General features: G+C 50.4%; 2 protein-coding genes across 2 annotated transcripts; both read left to right on the forward strand.

Annotated features, from left to right (window-relative positions):
• The first annotated feature begins 310 nt into the window (after positions 1 to 310).
• On the forward strand, positions 311 to 2,497 carry LOC104377029 (forkhead box protein J1-like). The gene is made up of 2 exons (XM_086621872.1): positions 311 to 799; positions 1,700 to 2,497. The coding sequence occupies exons 1-2, from the start codon at positions 311 to 313 to the stop codon at positions 2,495 to 2,497; spliced, it is 1,287 nt and encodes a 428-aa protein (XP_086477998.1).
• Positions 2,498 to 10,172: 7,675 nt separating this feature from the next.
• On the forward strand, positions 10,173 to 14,727 carry LOC147527699 (uncharacterized). Its single transcript, XM_086621873.1, has 3 exons — positions 10,173 to 10,295; positions 12,096 to 13,604; positions 14,464 to 14,727. Exons 1-3 carry the CDS (start codon positions 10,173 to 10,175, stop codon positions 14,725 to 14,727), a joined length of 1,896 nt encoding a protein of 631 aa, XP_086477999.1.
• The last annotated feature ends 6,945 nt before the right edge of the window (positions 14,728 to 21,672 follow it).

Raw genomic sequence — 21,672 nt, forward strand, 5'->3', positions numbered from 1 at the left:
TTGCTGGGCAGCGCCAGCCCCCCGGGCTGTGGATGCCCGCGGGACGCGGGGGTCGGAGGGAATTGCCCCGCGGTTCAGGGCTGCTAAGGCAGCCCGGGGGGGGGCGGCAGCTCCGGTGCGCAGCAGCCCGGGGACGGGGCTCGCCCGGCGGCCCCGGGAGCAGCCAGCCCCAGCCCCCCGGGTGCCGGAGAGCGGCTGCGCCTCGGGGAGCCTCAGCCGTTGCTCTCCCTGTTGTTGCAGGATCTGCCCCGCGCCCTCCCGCCCCTTCCCCTGCACCCCGGGAACACACGAGCCGCTGGCGCGCCAAGGCATGGCTAAGAGGTGGCTGAACTGGCGGCCGCCCAGCGACAGCGGCCGGAAGGTCTTGGCTGGCCCGGACGAGAGCTTCCCCAGCCTCGGCTGGCTGCCGGACTTCTCCATCAAACACACTCTCATGGGCAAGCCCTCCTGCTGCCCCGGCGCCCCGGACCCGCAGCACTGGCAAGAGGTGACCAGCTTTGCTGCCCCGTGCTCGCCCCTGGCCGCTGACCTGGCACATGTGGCTGTGCCTCCCGCTCCCTGCCAGCCCATCTCCGCCTCCACCTCGAGGCCGGCGCACCACGCCATGGCCACACACCCTCGGCTCGTCGGGGACGTGGACTACAAGAGCGACCCGTCCGTCAAGCCGCCCTACTCCTACGCCACCCTCATCCGCATGGCGATGGAAGCCAGCAAGAAGCCCCAGATCCCCCTCTCCGCCATCTACGAGTGGATCACCGACAACTTCTGCTACTTCCGACGTGCCGATCCCAGCTGGCAGGTAGGAGCTTTGGAGCCCTCTGGCCTTGTCCCCTCTCCCTTCAGGGCTGGGGAGGGCTTTCCACAGCTTCCAACCCTCCCACGAGGCCAGGTCTTTTTTCTTTTTTCCTTTTTCTTTTTTCTTTTTTCCTTTTTCTTTTTTCCTTTTTCTTTTTTCCTTTTTCCTTTTTTCCTTTTTCCTTTTTCCTTTTTCCTTTTTCCTTTTTCCTTTTTCCTTTTTCCTTTTTCCTTTTTCCTTTTTCCTTTTTCCTTTTTCCTTCTTGTCTTTTTTCCCTTTTTTCTTTTTTTGTCATTTTTTTCTTCTTTTTTCTTCTTTTTTCCTTTTTTTTCCCTTTTTTTTTCTTGTCCCTTTCTTTCTTCTCCCTTCCTTGTTTCTTTTCTCCTTTTCTTTCTCAGTCTGTGTTCTCATCCCCTATCCCATTTCTCATATGTGAACACAGTCTGCCAAGCTCAGGCCACCCATACTCCCAGGGGAGATGGAGATACTCCTGGGGCAGCTCACAGCTTTGCACAGGAGCCAACACATCCAAGGACCTTCAGCCACTGCAAGGCTTGGCAGGGGGGAGGGGGGGATGTGTGCGTGTGCCTGTTTTTAACAGCTCTAAGCATTCAAGCCTTGCTTTTCCTGTTCAGCACTACGCATTAGGGATGCAGAAACAGACCAGGCAACGTTACAAAAACCAACCCTCTGCCATATCCAATCTCTTAATACACTCTTGCCATTGGGGAGGCCAACTCTGGCTTATTTACCAACAACTGACTTTCCTTTCTGACTATTCACATCACTCCAGGCACATTCAGAGTTTCAGAACAGCTCAATGGGAGCACAAACTCCTCTTTTTCCCACCCCCAGCTCCCCTTGCAAGCATTCGACCTTGTTTTTTTTCTCTTTTGGGTCTAGAACTCCATCCGTCACAACCTCTCCTTCAACAAGGGCTTCATCAAGGTGCCTCGGGAGAAGGGCGAGCCGGGGAGAGGCGGGTTTTGGAAGCTCAATCCCCAGTATGCCCACCGGCTCAAGAACAGTGCCTTCAAAAAGCAGAGGACACCCCCAGTGCAGATCCACCCGGCCTTACCCAAAACACCCCAGCAAGAAGCACGCTGCGTCGCCAGCCCACCCGCTTTGCCTTGCATCTCCGGGAACATCCTCAACGTCAACAGGGAGTTGCAGCAGCTGCTGAAAGGGTTTGGAGAGGGCACTGGTGACCAGAACTGGAATCCAGCAGGTGCCAAAGCAGGGGAAAAGCGCAAGCAGCCCTCACCCCAGCGAATGGCCAAGGCCTCTCGGCTTTCCGACTCTGCCTTGCTGACCCAGGAAGAGCAGACCCAGCTGGGATCGCTCAAAGGGGACTTTGGCTGGGAAGCCATCTTCAATGCCGACCTGAATGGAGACACCTCCGCTTTTGGGGAGCTGGAGCTCACGACGCCAACGAGCCCCATGTTGCACGACGTGGACTTGGCAGCATGCGGGCACATCGACTGTGCCCAGGGGCAGGAGCAGCTCCTCACTGAAGCCAACCAGAAAAACCTGGACTTTGACGAGACCCTCATGGCCACTTCTTACCTGCAGCATTCCTGGGATGAAGGGACCAAGGATTGCCTCTCCAACTCCGTCAACATGGAGCAGTTGTGTGAACTTGACACCACCTCTTTGCCAGCGGACATGAGCGACTGGAGCAGTCTGGCGTCCCTCTTCTAAGAGGCCAGTTGCTTTAGGAGGATGCCCCCCTCATGCTGCTGGGACTTACAAGAGACAAGATTTTCTAGAGACAGAGACATCCCGAGTGACTTTTACTGGTGTCATCGTAAGATTATTCACAGAAACACTGAGGGGAGAAAAAAACAACACTACAGGAACTGCTCAATAGATCTTTAGAAGGACATATGCAAAGTCTCTAGACCACGAATTTCCTCAAAAGAAGAAATAAAACGCTACTTATTTTTTTACTTTTAAAGGAAGAAATGTGAATTATTGTTTGTTTGTTTTCTGGAAATGGTAACAACATATGTTCCTTCACGGCTAAAAGAGAGACCTGCTAAACGCCATCCAAGGCAGGAGATTCCTGGTGGCTTAGGACTTGATAGACTAAGTGCAATTTCCTTGAAAAAGATACCCAACCAAGGACACAAATGACTGGTAAATGCCTTAGCTGATGAACTCGAGACTGAAAAGAAGCCATTTGCCGGACTCCAGAGCCGACTACAGTAAAAGAACTTCGAACCTTTTTGGGAATGACAGGTTGGTGTTGGTTATGGATTTATAATTATGGACTCTTAGTTAAACCTCTACATGAACTATTGAAAAATAGACACAAATAACTCAGACTGGCAAGGCCAAAAGGGTATTGCAAGAACTGAAGCTGGAACTGATGAGGGCACCAGCTTTGGGCCTTCCTGATGTAACAGAACCCTTCTGGCTGTTCTCATCTGAGAGACAAGGGGTGCCTTCAGGAATTTTGGCTCAAAAACCCGGTCCTTATAATGAGCTGTGGCATACTTCTCCAAGCCATTGGATGAAGTAAGCAAAGGATGGCCAGGATGCCTTTGGACAGTGGCTGCTGTTACTCTCACCATCCAAGAAGCACGAAAATTGACGCTGGGACAAAAGATAATCGTGCACACTTCTCATGCTGTAACCTCTGTTTAGAACAAAAGGAGGACGCTAGCTTTCCCCGCCGAGATTCCTGAAATATCCAGGGGTTCTGACAGAACAAGATGATATAGAGATTGTTGTATCTACTATCACCAATCCTGCTTCCTTTCTAAGCAAAAAACAAGAAATGGAGACTGTTGTGCATGATTGCACAGAGACCATTGAGACTGTGTGTGTGAGCAGACCGGATCTTAAAGAGGAACCTTTAGAGGAAGTGGACTGTACCTGGTGCACCGATGGTAGCAGTTTTGTAAAAATGGAATTGAAATGGCTGGATATGCTGGAACCACCAAAGATGGAGTGGGAGAAGCAAAATCATTCCCTAAAAGTACGACTTCTAGAAGCTGTACAACCTCCGTCGGCAGTAGCAACTATGCATTGCAAGGGACATCAGAAAGGTAACGCTGAGAAGGAAATGGGAAACAAATCAGATGATCAGGAGGCCAAGCAGGCAGTGGAACAAAGTGAGGAATTAAGTTTGATTCCTGACGAATCTTTGCCACTACCTGAGTCAGTTAAAGATGATGAAAAAGATCAGAAATTAATTAATGACTTAAATGCAGAGATTGGCTCATTGGGATGGGCAATGTTAAAAGGCAAGAGAATAACAGTTCCCTTTAAGATATTACGGAAATTGATAAAAACAACATGACAAAACACATTGGGGAACTGAAGTTTTGTAGGATTCCCTCACTATACACATAGTGGCCAGGAACTTATTCTAAACTACGAGAAATGTAGTTGGGAGGTGTGAAATATGTTTAAAAAATAATCCAAAAGTAGAAAATCGTGTCAAATTTGGTAATATTGACAAGGGAAAAATTCCAGGTCAAAACTGGCAAATAGATTTTTTGCAGCTCCCCAGAAAAGGGGAGTTTAGGTATTTGTTAGTCTGAACCTATTCTGGATGGCCTGAAGCCTTCCCACGTAGAACAAAGAAAGCTCAACAAGTAACAAAAGTCTTATTAAAAGAAATTGTTCCCACATTTGGAGTACCAGAAGTGATCTCCTCTGACAGAGGGTCACACTTCGTGTCACAAATAGTTCAGCAAGACAGTAAATTTTCAGAGATTGACTGGAAATTACATACAGCTTCCCGGCCGCAAGCTAGTGGACAGGTGGGAAAGATGAATCGTGACAAAAACACAGCTAAGCAAAACCTGCCAGGAAACCAACCTGAAGTGGGATCGAGCCCTCCCGATTGCGTTAGTAAGGCTTGGAGCTAAACCAAGAACTAGAGAGAAACTGAGTCATTCTGAAATCTTACACGGGAGACCGTATCAAACCAGATATGTAGGGCAAGATCTCACCCAAGTGGGGGAAATTAGTTTGCAACAATATCTAATACTATTAGGGAAACAATTGCAAGAAGTCAATCAACTAGTGCTGTCTGCACGAGCGTGGGGTCTAGATTCTCCACTACATCCTTTGAACCCAGGGGATTGGGTCTGTGTTAAATATGTTTTAGGTGATCCTCTGGAAGGAAAATGGAGCGGCCCTTTTCAAGTTCTGCTCATGACCTACACTGCAATTAAACTCGAGAAACACGCTGTGTGGATCCAGTATTCACCTGGTGGACCATGGAAATCCCAGCTCACAGGACCAACATCTGTAAGACTGATCCAAAATTAATACTACTGTGTTTTGGTTTAGGATGGGTACCTGCCTGCACTCCCTGCTGGCCCTTGAACAAAATAGATGAATCAGTTTTGGGTCTCCAGTGGAAGTGGAAAGAGCCAAAAGCTACAAGTACATCCTACTTGTGATGTTTATCCTTGTGCAGACATTTCGTTCTCTCAGAATTGTTCTCTGTGGAGACCCCCCAAACAGGATAATTCCAAAGTACCACAGCAGGGATTAGATTTTGCATTGTGTACTAACTTGAGGAGTTTTACGGTTGAATCAAACGGCCCTCTAACATGTTGTACAGTCAAAGGGGCAGTGCCTCTGCTAGAAATGAAGGAATGCGTTACTCGGAATGATTCCTTCATAATGAATACTGCTCATTCTTGGGTACCTGGTGAATGGGATACCCTGATGTGTGTAAACAGAGGTGTGAACACAAATTAGACTGGAAAGAGAAGGAGTGCCCTGTGAGTGATCGCTTTAACGTTGTTAAATCCACGACCGACCATAGGTCAGAATCAATTCATTAGATTGCATCCCCTGCGCAAATGCAGCAAGAGTTCAACAAAAACATGTGCTGACCTTTAATATCTCCTTTCCAGCCACCCCCTCCGGAGAACAAGACGAGCGTGGTGTGACACTTTGCCTGGGGGTGCAGGAACTAGAATAGGACTCCTGAATTCAGTAGGTCTGGAAACCTTAAGAAACAAAATTGGGGCAATTCAATGTGGCTCAAGCAATTAAGATTGCAATGTTATGATAGATGGGGTGCAGGACAATTAATGTACTATCATGTGACAGACTCTGAACTAATGTGTAAATTTTTAATTTTGCCAACATTCTTTTTAAGTCAAGGAAACCCAGAGTACTGGTTACCGGAATTTCAAGGGAAATATATTGGAAGCAACGAGACGACGTATGATTTAGATCTTTGTGAAACCACCTCTGACGGCGTCCGAGTGACAACAATCTCCATGATGTGAACCACGCTTGTTAGAACACTCTGTAACAGTTGTAAACGGACGATTCTCTCTCCTAATGTGTTTGAAACGTTTGTAGAAGTTAATTCTGGAGATGTGCGTTTAGTGGACTCACAATCCATCAGTAGTTAGAGAACATAACGCAACTGTCCCATTCATAGGATGTCTCAAGAATGTAACCCATTTCACTTGGCATGGACAAACATGCTCATTTTTTGCACACACAGAAGGACAGGTAGCCTTTGGCATTATGAAAGCTTAAACCTGAGACATGCAAGCTTATCTCAGGAAGGGTTAAACAAAATCTTGAACCAATCTGAGGAACTTCAGGAACATCTAAAGAAAGTGAATAAGACATTGACCGAATCCATGATCAAACCTGTAGGATTGTCCAGTCAAATTAAATGTGATACAGCCCATCACTGGTGGGATGTCTTTTCAGGGTACTCGCCTTCTGCAGAGAAAACCTTAAATGCCTGAGACCATCCATTTTTGATATTACTAGTAATAGTAATTGTGTTAACAATCCCTAATTGCCTTTTGTGGTAGAAATTAAAGAAACTTGCTGTGAGAGTTTGGGCTTTGCCCAAGGTAATGAAATAGGAGAATTTAGAGCCTTTGTAAAGGAATTTACAAAGTATAAAGACAAGGGGGGATGAAAAAGATACCCAACCAAGGACACAAGTGATGTAAACACCTTAGCTGATTAACTCAAGACCGTGTTTCTTTTAACTCTCTGGGGAGGTGACAGCCTTTTAACCCTTTGCATGTAATTCAGGCTACTGAGGCAACACTGTTTATGTTAGAGATAATCGAGAAAGTGTAGAAAATGGAGATGCTAACAAACATTCTTTTAAATTTGTCTTCAAAGCACGTAGAAGACTTCCCGCTTCGCAGAATCAAGAAAAAAGGTCAACTAACAGACAAGTGAGGAAGACTGCTGAAGACCACCAGAGGACCCCTGAAGACCCCAAAGACCACCGATGCAGACAACTGTGCATGCAAGACGGACATTTGTATATATTAATGATTTCCAGAAAGTCTTATGTTTCAGTAAATCAGTTCTTAGCAGTTCTATGAATATGTACGATTGTGTAACGTGTAATCTCTACGATTTTGGGAATCTGGCGGAGCACTTGTGGAGGAGCTGCCCAGCGCTGCACTGAAGAACGCCTGCCTTCAAAAACTTCAATAACTCTTAGAGCTGACTTTTGCGGTATCAGCTGGTAGGTACAGTGTGAGAATTAGCGAGCAGGTCCCTTCTGGATTCCCTGAGTTCATCCTCACTCCTGACTTGTGCCGAGGGAAGAAGAAAAGGTCTCTAAATTCAGCAAGTCTGCCTCTTTAGATGTTTCTCTGTCATCTATTCTCCATTCCAAGAAACCTGTATTTTTTGCATGGGAATTTCTTACTAGGGGGGGATGGGGAAATTTATTTCCTGAAAGAGTGGTCAAGCATTGGAATGGGCTGCCCAGGGAAGTGGATAGGTCACGATCCCTGGAGGTCTTCCAAAGACGTGTAGACGTGGCGCTTGTGCTTTAGTGGTGGACTTGGCAGTGCTGGGTTAGCGGCTGGACTTGATGATCTTAAAGGTCCATTCCAACCTAAATGGTTCTCTGGTTCTGGGAATTGCTAGAGCCTCTTTAGGCTCTGAGGAGGAAGATGAGAACTAGGTGATGACACAAGACTCCTTGCTCTGGACTACCTGATTTCAGTACCCTGGAGAAAGAGCTTGGGAGAATCATGTCACTGGAGGAGACTAGGGAGTTTGTCATCATTTCCATGTGAGTTTCCTAATGTACGATCTCGGGTATTATGGGATAACTTGGAGAGAATTGTTTGTTGCTGATGGTCTGTTTGCCTTCCATGGACAGAAAACAGAAGAGTCTTGAGCAGAAACACCCGACAGTATGCCAAGAGTTGAATGTTGTTTTTCTGACAGCTGAAGCGAGCAAAGCTCTCCTGAGCCTTGGGCACATGTTTATGCCCCTCGTACGTTCCTGTGTGAGGTCCAAAGCAAGCCAGCTTGGCTCCGGCTGACAGCCGGACCTTGTGAGGAGGACACTGCCGTTTAGGCTGAAGCTAGAGGCTCCTGCTGGAAATCTTGAGGGCCTTCTGTTTCTAAGCTGACTCTTGCTACCTACGGTGCAGGACCTAGAGCTGGTTCCACCAGCCGCAGGGAAGCCTCTTTTGAATTCTCACCAGAGAATTGTGGCAAGTTCTCCTTTTCAGGTGAGGAGAAAAAAAAAAAGAAAAGTACTGAGATGTTTGTCCCCTCAGGTGTTTTTTAGAAGACTCCTGATCTTGCAGAGCTGAACAAACGATGTTTTAGAGATTGTTTGTCATGTGTCGTGACCATTACGCTTTACCACTCCAGAGCATGTTATTAGCAAGGCTGATCAACACCCTTAGGGCTCTGTGTGTTTCTTGAGAGCTGCGCCCCAGCGTCTCTTACTTGATGTAGCTGAATTACGTTGGGTCGATTATTGAGCTGTTATTAAATTATTAAATGTTCAGCTCCTTTTTTATTTTGAAAAAGAGATAAATTCTTTGTTTAGAAAAAGTTAGGAAGATCCTTTGGCAATAGATAACGAAAAATCAGCAACTGTTCTTGCCAGGTGTTGTTCTCAAGAGCCTGTTGTTGTCACAGTTTTGAACTCTGTCTTTTCTGTTCTGTTGTAGAGACGGACTTTGATTTATCCTTCAAACGGAGCATATTCCCTTTGGACTGGCAGAGAGGGGTGTAATCACAAGTATGTGCTTGTTCTCCTTCCTGAAGACACATCCTCCACTGTCCGTTGAAGCAGTGAAATCCTGCTGTTGTGGGTTTATTGTTGTAGTGCTCAGGGGCCCCTTTACCCTGGAGGATGCTGTCCTGATTGCATCCCTGCATGAGCGAGGCCGTGCCGTGTGTTGTAGGAACCTGGCACCCAGGTCAGAGAGGAAACTGCAGCTTCTGGTTCCGGAATCCTGTGTGTCACACAGAGCAGTTTGTGGAAGACGAGTGATGTAAGAGTGATGTAACAGTTTGCCCCTGCAGTACAACTTGCCTTTGAGAGGGCGAGGAGTCATTTGGGCTACTGCCTGCTTAGGGAGCAGCACCTAAGTAAAGGTAGCAAGCTTTTGTCTTCCGCTGGTGGACCAGTTTAAACTAAAGGACACCCGTGTCTCCTTCCAGGTAGTTGTTGTTCTGATTTCTTACCAATGCTGCTCCAGGCATGAGATTTTACACCACCATCTGATGTATTTCTGTAGTCCCTTTTCAGCACAGGGAGTCAGGAAAATTACCTGCCCGTGCCTAGACTCTGAGCAGCGTTAAAAAGTCGTGAGTCAGCCTGGGCAAAGCTCTTCTGTGCCCCTGCAGAGCAAGGTGGACGTGCTGATGAGATCGGGGCTGTGAGCAGAGCTGGGCTTTCGCTTGCTGGCACCGGCTGTGTGGGCACAGCTCCCCGTGTGCCCTAGAGCAGACCAGAGCAAGTTCAGATTTGGCTCTTGAGATCAAACTGGTCTGGGCTCTCCGTGTTCTGCCAGGTCGTAAGGAAAGCCTGGGCATTGCCTCGGAGGGGCTGCACTGCTCTTTTGAACAGCAGATTTCTGTGTTTGCTGTGTACAAGTTTCTGTGCAAGCCCTTTTCCATACTCAGGCACAGGGATCTTGACCGACTTCTTACTGGAATAGCTCCCTGTGGGTGTCGGGAGCAGGAAAGTCATTTCTCTGTGTGTTCCCAACTTGCAGGTCAGTGAAGGAGAGCCTGGAATCCAGTCTGCTCGAGGCTCAGCAGCACTTCTCTCAGCTGCAGATCACTGGGAGCCGGCTGGAAATCCAACCTCACACGCTCACGCAGGCCAAGGAGGTGACACAAGGTGAGCGCGTCGTGTGCTTTGTTTCCGGTGATCCCCCTGCCCAGGGAAGATGGTATCAAACCAGCTGTCTGTCCGCCGTGCTTCTGAGGAGCGAGGGAGCTGGAGGCAGATCCCTCCTCCACGGAAATTCCAGTGGCTTAAGGTCAGTAAAGCCAGAACCGTTGTTTGTGTCGACTCTGAACCTTGCCATTTGTCATGTTGGCAGGAGAAGTGAAGTGTCTCCGAGGTGAGCTGGAAGCAGAGAGACCTGGCATGAACCAGCAACAGGAAAATGTGGCAGGACAGCTCCTGCACACAGAAGAGCAGGATTACAACGTCCTCGCACTTCGGGACTCTGATCCCGAAGTTGAAATGAACCAGCTCCTGCGAGACCTGGTAGGAAACAGTGTGCTTCTGAGTTCTCCAGGCAAGCTTTGGGGGCTGGCTGTAGAAGAAAATCGCCTGAGCGTGTGACATGGCAGCCATCCTCTGCCGTAGGCCAAAACTGGGTTTGGAGCACTGCATCCCCAGGAGGATGGGGTTTTTGCTTGGGGGGGCCGGGGAGGGGTGCAGCAGGATCGTTGACCAAAGAAAAAACCTTTTAAAGCCTCCTCTGAAATATTTTGGAGCAGTAAAACAGAGGTGTCTTCTGGGCTGTGTTTTGAGTCACCTGCTGGAAGCTCTTTTGTGCCCAGATCTCCTGTGCCAAAGCAACCGTGTCCTGCACGGAGAGTCTTCCTTGTGTCCTGCCCAAAGTCCTCTTTGTGCAGACTGCCCAGGGGCAGCAGTGCCCGCAGCTGTGTCTGTAGGTCTTGAACTGACAGGGCAGTGCTTGGAGATGGCAGCGTGTCCCTGGGATGTCAGACCTTTACCAAAGCCTATTCAACACCCTAAAACTGATGTAATTTTCAGCACCCCCCCCTTAGAATACAGGAGTTTTCTGCAGGAACTGCCAACTGCAGCCCTCTGGCAGCCTGGCGTTTTCTCTGCTGCTAACTAGGTGCCAAAGTGGCTGTTGAAAGGCAAACAGGACAGAGCAGAAGAGGAGGGATCCCCTCAGCAGCAAGGCCCTTGGGAAATGGCACACATTTTGTGTTAGATGACTAAGAGTTTGTTGGAGATTCAGTCAAGGTGGGCCATGGATGGACCACGTCCATACTGCCAGTCTCATGAGGAAGCTGTGTGTCCAAGGGGGCAGATGATGTCCTAGGAGACCAGCAGCACAGTGCTCTGAGAGCATGTGAGCCCATCAGTCTTTGAGTCTTGCCACACAAATTTTATGTTCGATGTTTCAACTCATCTTCTCTTTATTCCCGTGCAGATCCTGCTGGAAAGGGAGCGTGCGAAGAACGTTTTGCTACAGCAGCTGCGCCAAACGGAGGGAGAGCTGACACAAACCTGCCAGCAGGTCGAGCAGCTCAGGCAGGAGCTGGCAGAGGCGCGACAGTATGGGCAGGTGAGCCTGGCTAGTAGGGCAGGTTGGAGGAACGGGCGGTTGGCAATCGGGCGTAAGGTGAGGGAGGCTGAGAGCGCCGGGTACCAGAGTGAAGGGCAGCAACAAGGCTCTGAAACTGAAGTGCTGGGCCTGAGGAGGCAAGGGCTGGCGCAGGCACGGAAAGCACGGAGCCTGGTGAGCTCCAGAGACGAGCAAGAGGAAGGCCGGGTGCCAAGGGAAGCAGGGCTGGGTACCCCCCCAGCAGCGCAGACCTGTTGAACTCCTGGACAAAGGGCGTTGTAAATAGAGCAGGTGTGGATGGGGTCAGGGGGAGACTGGGAATGTTCTCACAAGCTGCAACAGTGCTGGGGTCGGGGAGCCATCCTGTAAGTCTGCCCTGCTCCTAGGCTTTCTTCCCTGGGTGTGCACTCACAGGCACTGTTCCGTACAGGAGACGAGCCTGGACTTTTGAGCCAGTGCAGCTGTTGTTACTTGATCGATATTTTCCCACTTCTCCATTTACAGTCACTCCAAACATCCGTTGTGGACAGAGCCTGATAAATACAGTACAGTTCTGAAATCTTTTTTGAGAGACAGTAGAAGATTGACACTGGACAGGGAAACCAACTGAATAGCTCCAATTTTCTACTAGAAGCTCCAACTTGAGCCCTTGACTGCCAGCGAAGCAGGAGTTCCCATCTTGTACGAAAAGCAAACATACCCAGATGGAATTACTGATTCTCTTTCTCCCTGTTTTGCAGCGTGAACACGAGACACTGCAAGAAGTGACAGAAAAACTGGCAGGGGAGATGCAGCTTCTTCGGGAAGCAGTCACAGCCTCGGAAAGCCGAGCAGAAATAGCGACAGATATGAGCCATGCCCTTCAACAAGAACTGCAAAGTACTCTGTCTGTCTTAAAAATGAAAAATGAGGAACTGGAAACGCAGAAGGAGAAAATGCAGATGCTCCAGAAAGAGGCAGCAGAGGGAAAAGCTTTGCAGGAGACTCTCACTCGTATGACCACCATCCTGTCAGGGAAGGAGAGAGAAGTGCAGCTGTACCAGGAACAGATCCGAGTGCTGGTACAGCAGAGAGAAGCACATCTCAGTACTTTCAATCAGGTTATTAAGGCCATAGCAGAGAAAAACCAGACCATGGAATCCCAGCAAGAACAGATCCAGGAGCTGGAGAAGCAGCAAGAAAAGCAAAGGATTGCTGCCAGCAAAATGAGCCAAGAGCTGGAAGAGAGGGACCGGGAGATCAGATTCCAGCAAGAACAGATCTGGGAGCTGGAGAAGCAGCAAGAGTTGCAGAGAACTGCTATCAGCAAGATGAGCAAAGAGCTGGAGGAGAGGGACCGGGAAATCAGATCCCAGCAAGAACAGATATGGGATCTGGAGCACGTGAAAGGAAGTGTGAGGGAAAAAAAGGTAGAGCTTGTGTCTCTGACTCGGCGGATCCAAGAACTGAAAGTGTTCCTTCTAGAGCAGGAGTTAGAAGGCAAGCGGGCCAACAGTCTAGAGCAGGAACTAGACAAAATGAGCCAACTGTTGAGAGCGAACCATTTGGAGTTCCTCAAGCAGACAGAGCAAATGAACATGCTCCAGGTTCGTGAGGAAAGCCTGAATGTAGCACTAACATCGTGCCAGAAGCAAGTGAAGGTGCTTGAGGAAATGGTGAGGAAGAGAGAGGAAGACAATGCAACTCTCATGCAAAAACTCCAGCGCCAGGAACAAGAACTGAAGACCTTGGAGAATGTCCAGCTTAGGCTGAGGGATAAGACTGAAGAGGTTAGACAGCACCAAGAGCAAGAGAAGGTCCTGGAAGAAGCCTTGCGTGACGAGAGGGAACAAAAGACCAAGGCTCAAGGTGAGCAACAAGAGTTAGAAGAGGAAATAAGAGGTCTTCAGGAAACTCTCCAGCATGTTCTGCAGACTCTGACAAAGAAAGATGAAGAGATCAAGTACCAGAGAGAGAGAGTCAGGTATTTAGAGAAGGCTCAGAGAGAGAGAGAAGAAAAGCTTAGGAGTCAGAGTGAGCTGGTGAAACCGTTAACACCAGCTTTGCGATGGAGAGCTGAAGGGGAGACCCTACGAAAACCAATGCAGAAACTCCAAACCTGGGAGGAAGAGGAAGCAGAGAAGAGAAGAGTTCTCCAGGAGAGAGAACGCAGGAGACTGACAAGAGATTGCGGTGGTCGGTCACTGCCAGATGTGTGTGGGTTTTCTCTGCCTGAGTCTACCCAGCACAAGGCATCTGCTTCTGGACAGGTGAGAACAGAATTTGACTTGGTGGGAGGAGGCTCTGGCCGTACACAGGAACGATGGCAAATCCCAGTGGCCGCAGCCCCGGGATAGACCTAAGAGACATTGGATGTAGACTGTGGCCCTGACCAAACTGGAGACCAAAAAGAAATGCTTGTGTTTCCTTTGCAGGAGTCGTCTCACGCGTGCTGCCGTTGTCAACTGGCTGAGCTGCAGGAGCAGGTGAGGAGCAGGAAAGTTCTCGTCAAAAGCCGCTGGGGCTGTACTGGTGGGCACAACTTTGCACGCTGCTACAGCCCGAGGGGTGTTTGTCTGTCAGGAAGTGACTACAGCCGTCCGTGGAAATTCCCAGTCAGACACATCTGTTGGCCATGGCCAAACAAGATCCTTCACCTGGGTCTGGTGTCTGGCTTGCCTGAAGGTCAAGCAGGGTGGCAGAGGGATCAGAGGAAATTCAGAAACCTGAAACTCAACGGAAAATAGAGGATATCGTGAGGACGTTCCCCTTGAACAGAAAAACGGAGGTGCTCTGCTCAAAGCTGGTCCCCAGTAGGCTAGTTAGGGCAATGGTTGGGTCTGGGAAACAGCAGAACTGGAACTCAATCTCTCACTTCCTGGGAGATGCTCTTAGCGTCCGTGTCACGTCTCAGTGCTGTAGGTGTGAATGCTGTGCCAGAAAGGGGCTCGGAATTGTTGGTCATGTGAGGTCAGTTCAGGGTGACTCTGGGAACTTCATTCCACAAGGACAAAGTGTTGGCCAGGGCTGGAGTTAGAGGGTGCGTCTTCCCTGAGAGCCGGTACTGCGGAGCTACGGCTGGTCCTACCAGTGTAGACTTGTCTGAGCTCGGCCTTTCGCCTCTTCCAGGTGTCCCTTCTGCAGAGGCAGCTGGCCCAAGAACAACAATCCCAGCAGGACTATATGGAACGCTGTGCCAAGACCTGCCAGGAGCTGTCGCACCTTCACCAGGAGCTGTCTCACTCCTCAGCAGCTGTGCTCAGGGAGCCCGAAGCTGCTGCTCCGGAGACACGGATCCGAAGGCTGGATCAGTCTCTGAACGCTCTTTTCTTGCAGAGGAGCAGCCACAGCATCACAGGGATCCTCCCTCCTGCCCTTCCCAGACACACGTGATGTGTGACACTGATTATTTATTAAAAATGTTTAAAGAAATTTTGCTGGACTGCACTTTTTGAGTAGGAAAAATCAAGTGGTGGGTAAACAGGTGGCTTAGGAAAGACTCTCCTAGTTTTTGACTTGCACAAGTGAGCTGTTAGGAGCTGTTGCCTGCTTTAACCCCTTGAGTTCGTTGCCGTTCCCTGAGAGGGGACCGGAGGGCTTCCCAAAATGAAGGGGCGAAGAGCAGACGCCAGGGATGGAAGGTGGGGCAAGAGAGTGGGCGTTTTTCCTTCCGTCTGTGCTTCAGCACAAAAAGCGCCGGTGCTCCCCCAAGATGATTTGCTTGCGGCGTTGCTGCTGCGCCAGGCAGCCTGCGGGAGAGCTGGGCTGTTCTCCGAAGGGCCTTAGTGACAAACTGGAGACCTTGCACAGGCAGAGGCAAGGGATGGGACGGGAATGGATGGGGAGGAGGTGAAAGTGAGTGAACAGGCGCTCTCCCTGCAGCTTGGCCTTGGTTTTGGAGGCTTTTCCAGGCAACCGATCGCTGCAGTGTCATTGACCACCGGCAGTGTCAGCGTCTCTCAGGTGTCCTCCAGAGAAGTCCCAGGAAATTCCCAATAATCTGTTCGTTTGATTAACCATCACCACTATAAATTGAGATCCCCTATCTGATGACATCCCTAAAGGAACTCCAAACCTTGGAATGATTTCTTTCAATAACCTTTTAACCACTTCTTTGGCTTTGTTGGTGCGACATGGAGAAGCCTCGGGCCATCCTGAGAAAGTATCTACCAAAAGAAGCAGATACTTTAACCCCCCATTGCTTGGTAATTCAGTAAAATCAACCTGCCAATATTCTCCAGGTAAATGACCTTCTCTATTTGTCCATAATTAAATTTTGTTCTGGGTTTTTAGATTATTTTTAGAGCACAACTCCCATTGTTGTGGACTCCCACAAAGCACAGAGGTCTTCTCGCTGCTAAAAAGAGGAGCTAACTGTCCCAGCTGGAACCAGGCCATAAGGTGGACATCTCAGTGCCTTTTTTTGCAGCCGCCTTTGCTGTTAAATCGGCTCATCTATGTCAACAGCTTCCGGGGCTTTTACACTTCCTAAGAGGTTCAGGATTTGTTCTGCATTCTTGATTTCAGTCCCTTGAGCTTCCAGATGGCACCGTGAGCATGTATTGCCCCAAATGCATGTTTAGAATCAGTCCAAATATTTCCACCTTTTCCAGTACCTCGCTCCAGGGCTCATGTCAGGGCTGTTAATTCAGCCTTCTGGGCAGATGTTTTTGGAGGGAGAACCCTTGCCTCCACTGCTTTTTCAGTGTGGTTACCGCATATCCTGACAGGCGTGTTCCTTTTCACAGGAAGCTGCTACCATCAGTATACAATTCCCAGTCTGGATTTTCCAAAGGCATGTCTTTCAGATCTGGTCTGCTGGAACATGTTTCCTCGATGGGTTGCAGACAGTCATGCTGTGGTGCTCCTTTAACCTGTCTAGTGGAGAGGAAGATTGCCGGGTTAACAATAGCAGTTGTTTGGGATATGACATCCTTTTGTTCCATGAGGACTGCCTGGTATTTGAACATCCTGCTGGGAGGCAGCCAGTGTCCTCCTTTTTGTTTCACTACTGTGATGACCATATGTGGAATGACCACTGTCGTTTTCTGTCCCAAAGTGAGCTTCAGGGCCTCACTCATCTCCAAAGGATTTTTAGGTGAAATCTTTAGTAGTTCATGTAAAGATTTACTAATAGTCTGTAATTTGCAATCCACAGACGACGCCACCCGACCATTCCCAGGAATGTGTGTAATTTCTGCGTATCCTCAGGGTCTGGAAGCTGACACAGAGCTGCTTTCCTGGCCGTGCTCAGTTGCCGCTGACCTTTCAAACTCTCAAATCCCAGGTAAGTCTTCTGCAGACAGTTTAAGCAGAGAGGATGTGGCAGAGTGGAAACCATCCTTGTTGTGGATGCCAAACGTCAGAGGTGCAGCTACGTTGCTGACGTGCCCCTGGCCCGGAGATGTGGGGAGTTTTGCCAACGGTTGGGTCAAGATTCTGTTTTCTGCTGGAGTGGGTTTCCAGATGGGCTTAACAAAGGATTGCCTTTCTGCTTGCCGTGGCTCTCTGCAGAAGGGCCCTCCTGTTTGTTTGGCTTTAGGAGCGTAAGGGCTTTGGAGGAGAACTGGCTAAACCAGCTTTCTCTCTGCGGAGATCACTGGTGTTTGTGCAGAAAAGCAGAGGTGCAGTCAGTGAAGCTGCCAGCGTAGTGCTGTGCTCAGACCATGGAGCTCTGTCTCCTGGAGATACGTTTCATGTGGACTTGTTATTTTCTCAGCTGCGCCTGTCCGAGTCGTACAGGCTGGAGCCCCTCGGGATGGTGACGTTGTAGTTGGAGTGCTCAAGGAGCCACGTTTGGTTTGCTGTTGCTTTGCCAGGGCAAAGCCCCTTGCAGGATAAGGGTCCCACAAAAAGCCTGGGACTGCAGTCTTCTCAGTAGTCTTCTGTGGCCTTCCCGCTGCCAGGGTGCTGGTGCTGCTTCGTCAGAAGTAAAATTCACCCTAATCCTGGGGTGTCTTTCCTGTCCTCTCTGGACCGAGTAACCCCGGTCATGCTCTGCCTTCAACTGAGGCAGGTGATTTTCCCTCCTTGCCCTCTTTTTCTGAAGGAAACTGCGGCGGGTTAACGCACGGACTCCATAGATGTGATCCCAGAGACTTTTATTACAATTTACAAGCAGCTTTTATAGATCATTTTTTCTAGCCACGATGTGTCCACGCGCCCTTTGCTTAGTTATGATGGGTTACAACCAGTAGTGCACGCGCCTGTTTTAGTTTGCTCTTGGCTATGCCTAAAAAAGCATCATTTTCTATCTGCTAAGCTAAATGTCAGCTTCTCACACTCCCTTTTCCTTTTTATCAGCATTCTTCCTCTTTATCGGAGTTTCCCAGCTTCATCAAGAACACAGGCTGAAATCATCAAGGTCAAACCTCAACTGTAACTGTGTATATGATTCCACGTAAGAGGGGTCAGGGGGCTCTAGGAGGGGTCAGGATGGCTATAGAATGGGTCTGGGGAGATCAGAGGGTCTCTAGGATGCATCTGGGGGCTTTAAGAGGGGTCTGAGGTCTGTAAGATGGGCCTGGGGGGGTGTAGAATGGGTCTGGGGGGATCTAGGGTTCTCTAGGATGGGTCTGTGGGCTCTAGGAGGGGTCTGAGAGGTGTAAGAGGGCTCTGCAGGCTCTAGTATAGGTCTGGAGGGATGTAAAATAAGTCTGGGGTGATCTGGGGGACTCTAAGTGGAGTCTGTGGGGATATGAATGTCTCTAGAACAAGTCTGGGGGTTTAAGAGTGGTCTAGGGGCTCTAGGATAGGCTTGGAGGTGTGGAATGGGTCTGGGAGGATCTCGGAGTCTCTAGGATGGGTATGGGGGCTCTAGGAAGGGTCTGGGGGGTGTAGAATGAGTCTGGGAGGATCTGGGGATCTCTAGGATGGGTTTGGGAGATGTAAAAGGGGTCTGGGAGGATCTGGGAGTTTCTAGGATGGTCGTGGGACTCTAAGATGGGTCTGGAAGCTCTAGGATGGGTCTGGGAGCTGTAGGAGGGGTCTGCTGCCTCTAGGATAGGCCTGGGGGGATGTAGAATGGGTGTGGGAGGATGTGGGGGTCTCTAGGATGGGTCTGGGAAATCTAGGAAGGGTCTGAGGTCTCTAGGAGGGGTCTGGTGGCTCTAGGATATGCCTAGGGGGTGTAGAATGGGTCTGGGAGGATCTGTGGGTCTCTACGATGGGTCTGGGGGCTTTAAGAGTGGTCTGGGGATCTAGAATAAGTCTAGGAGGGTGTAGAATAAGTCTGGGGAGATCTGGGGGTCTCTAGGATGCATCTGGGGGCTTTAAGAGGAGTCTGGGGACTCTAGGATAGGCCCGGGGGTGTGTAGTATGGGTCTGGGGGGATCTAGGGGTCTCTAGGAGGGATCTGGGGGCTCTAGGAGGGGTCTAGGTTCTCTAGGAGGGGGCTGGGAGCTCTAGGAGGGGTCTGGATGGGTATTGAATAAGTCTGTGGGGAACTGAGGGTCTCTAGGTTGGATCTGGAGGCTGTAGAATAGGCCTGGGAGGGTGTAGAATGGCTGTGGGGACATCTAGGGGTCTCTTGGAGGGGTCTGGGGGCTGTAGGAGAGGTCTGGGAGTGTGTAGAATGGGTCTGAGGGGATCTTGGGGTTTCTAGGATGGGTCTGGCAGCTGTAGGAGGGTTCTGGAAGCTCTAGGATAGGCCTAGAGGAGTGTAGAATGGGAGTGGGGGGATCTGGTGGTCTCTGGGATGGGTCTGGGAGTTCTAGGATGAGTCTGGGGCCTCTAGGATGGTTCCAGGAGGGTGTAGAATGGGTTAGGAAGCATGTGGGGATCTCTAGGATAAGTGTAGGGCCTCCAGAAGGGGTCTTGAGGGGTGTAGAATGAGTCTTGCAGGATCTGGTGATCTCTAGGAGCTCTAGGATGGGTGTGGGGACTCTAGGATAGTCCTGGGGGGTTGTATAATTGTTCTGGGGGGATCTGGGGGTCTCCAGAATGTATCTGGGAGCTTTCAGAGTGGTCTAGGGGCTCTAGGATAGCCTGGGCTGGATGTAGAATGGGTCTGGCAAAAACTGTGGATCTCTAGCAAGGGTCAGGGAGCTCTATGAGGGGTCTTGGGGCTCTAGATTAGGCCTGGGAGGGTGTAGAATGGGTCAGGGAAGATCTAGGGTTGTCTAGGATGTGTCTGAGGGCAGTAAGATGGGTCTGGAGGCTGTAGGAAGGGTCTGGGAGTGTGTAGAATGGGAGTGGGGGGATTTGGGGATCTCTAGAATAGGTCTGCAATATCTAGGAGGGGTCTGGGATCTCTAGGAGGGATCTGAAAGAGTGCAGAGTCCGGGGGGATCTGGGAGTTTCTAGGATGCGTCTGAGGACTTTAAGAGTGGTCTCTAGGATAGTCCTGGGGGTGTGTAGTATGGGTCTGGGGGGATCTAGGGGTCTCTAGGAGGGATCTGGGGTCTCTAGGAGGGGTCTGAGGGCCCTAGGAGGGGTCTGTGGGAGCGTAGGAGGGGTCTGCGGGGATGTGGATGTCTCTAGGATAAGTCTGGGGGCTTTCAGAGTGGTCTGAGGGCTCTAGGATAGGCTTGGGAGTGTAGAATGGGTCTGAGGAGAATCTCAGATTCTCTAGGAAGGGTCTACGGGGGTGCAGGACAGGTCTGCAGGGATTTGGATGTCTTTAGGATAAGTCTAGGGGCTTTCAGATTGGTCTGGGAGCTCTAGGATAGGCCTGGGGGAGCGTAGAATGGGTCTGAGGGGATCTGGAGGTCTCTAGGATGAGTCTGGGGGCTCTAGGATGGGTCCCAAGGGATGTAGAATGGGTCTTACTGGATCTGGGGGGCTCTTGGAGGGGGCTGGGGTTATCTAGGCATCTTTAGGATGGGCCTGGGGGCTGCAAGGTAGGGTTTGGGGGCTCTAGGATAGGCCTGGGTGATTGTATAATTGGTCTGAGTAGATATGGGGGTATCTAGGAGCGGTCTGGAGGCTCTAGGAGAGACCTGAGGAGGTCTAGAATGGGTCTGGGGGGATCTTGGGGTCTCTAGGATGAATCTGGATCTTCTAGGAGGTATGTGAGGGTCTCGAGGATGGGTTTGGAAGCTTTAAGAGTGGTCTTGTGGCTCTAGGATAGACCTGGAGTGTTGTAGAAGGGTCTGGGGAGATCTGGGGGTTTCTAGGATGGGTCTAAGGGCTCTATGAGGGGTCTGGCAGGGTGTAGAATGGGTCTGGGGTGATCTGGATGTCTCTAGGATGGATCTGTGGGCTCCAAGATAGGTCTGAGATGGTGTAGAATGCTTCTGGATGATTGTGGGGGTCTTTAGGAAGGGTCTAGGGGCTCTGGAGGCTCTAGGAGGGATCTGGGGAATGGGTCTCAAAGGATGTGGGGGTGTCTAGGATGGGTATGGGAGATGCAAGAGGGATCTGGGAGCTTTAGGATAGGCCTCGGTGAGCGTAGAATGGGTCTGAGGGGATCTGGGGCTCTGGGATAGGTCTCAAGGCTCTAGGATGGGACTAGGGGTATGTAGAATAGGTCTGGGGTGATCTGAGGTTCTGTAGGTTGGGTCTGCAAGTGTGTAGAATGGGTCAGAGGGCATGTGGAAGTCTCTAGAATAGGTCTGGGGGCTCTAGAAGAGATCTAGGGGTTCCAGGATAGGCCTGGATGGGTGTAGAATGGGTCTGGGGGGATCTCGGAGTCTCTAGGAGGAGTCTGGGGGCTCTAGGAGATGTCTGGGGGGTGTAGAATGAGTCCGGGTAGATCTGGAGGTCTCTAGGATCAGTCTTGGGGGATGTAGGATGGGTCTTGGGGGTGTAGGAGAGGTCTTAGGGGGTGTAGGACGGGTCTGCGGTGGAGTAGGATGGGTCTGCAGAGTGTAGGGCAGGTCTGCGGGGGGGAGTGTAGGAGGGGTCTGCGGGGGGGAGTGTAGGAGGGGTCTGCGGGGGGGTGTAGGAGGGGTCTGTGAGGGGGGTGTAGGAGGGGTCTGTGAGGGGGGTGTAGGAGGGGTCTGCGGGGGGCGTGTAGGAGGGGTCTGCAGGGGGGGTGTAGGAGGGGTCTGTGAGGGGGGTGTAGGAGGGGTCTGCGGGGGGCGTGTAGGAGGGGTCTGCAGGGGGGGGTGTAGGACATGTCTGTGGGGGTGTAGGAAGGGTCTGCAGGGATGTGGATGTCTCTAGGATAAGTCTGGGGACTTTAAGAGTGGTCTGGGGGCTCTAGGATAGGCTTGGGGGTTTAGAATGTGTCTGGGGGCATCTCGGAATCTCTAGGAGGAGTGTGGGGGCTCTAGGAGGGATCTGGGGGAGTGTATAATGAGTCTGGGAAGAGCTGGAGGTCTCTGGGATGGGTCTTGGGGGATGTAGGACAGGTCTTAGGGGGTGTAGGACAGGTCTGCAGGGATGTGGATGTCT

The sequence above is a fragment of the Tauraco erythrolophus genome, chromosome 16 (assembly GCF_009769465.1).
Source record: "Tauraco erythrolophus isolate bTauEry1 chromosome 16, bTauEry1.pri, whole genome shotgun sequence".
NCBI lineage: Eukaryota > Metazoa > Chordata > Aves > Musophagiformes > Musophagidae > Tauraco > Tauraco erythrolophus.

Bases quoted from the DNA above. Each gene is read 5' to 3' on its own strand.
- LOC104377029 (XM_086621872.1), top strand. From the start codon at position 311: ATGGCTAAGAGGTGGCTGAACTGGCGGCCGCCCAGCGACAGCGGCCGG. The intron at 800-1,699 runs GTAGGAGCTTTG...TTTTGGGTCTAG, and splicing joins GTGCCGATCCCAGCTGGCAG to AACTCCATCCGTCACAACCT.
- LOC147527699 (XM_086621873.1), top strand. From the start codon at position 10,173: ATGAACCAGCAACAGGAAAATGTGGCAGGACAGCTCCTGCACACAGAA. The intron at 10,296-12,095 runs GTAGGAAACAGT...CCTGTTTTGCAG, and splicing joins ACCAGCTCCTGCGAGACCTG to CGTGAACACGAGACACTGCA. The intron at 13,605-14,463 runs GTGAGAACAGAA...CGCCTCTTCCAG, and splicing joins AGGCATCTGCTTCTGGACAG to GTGTCCCTTCTGCAGAGGCA.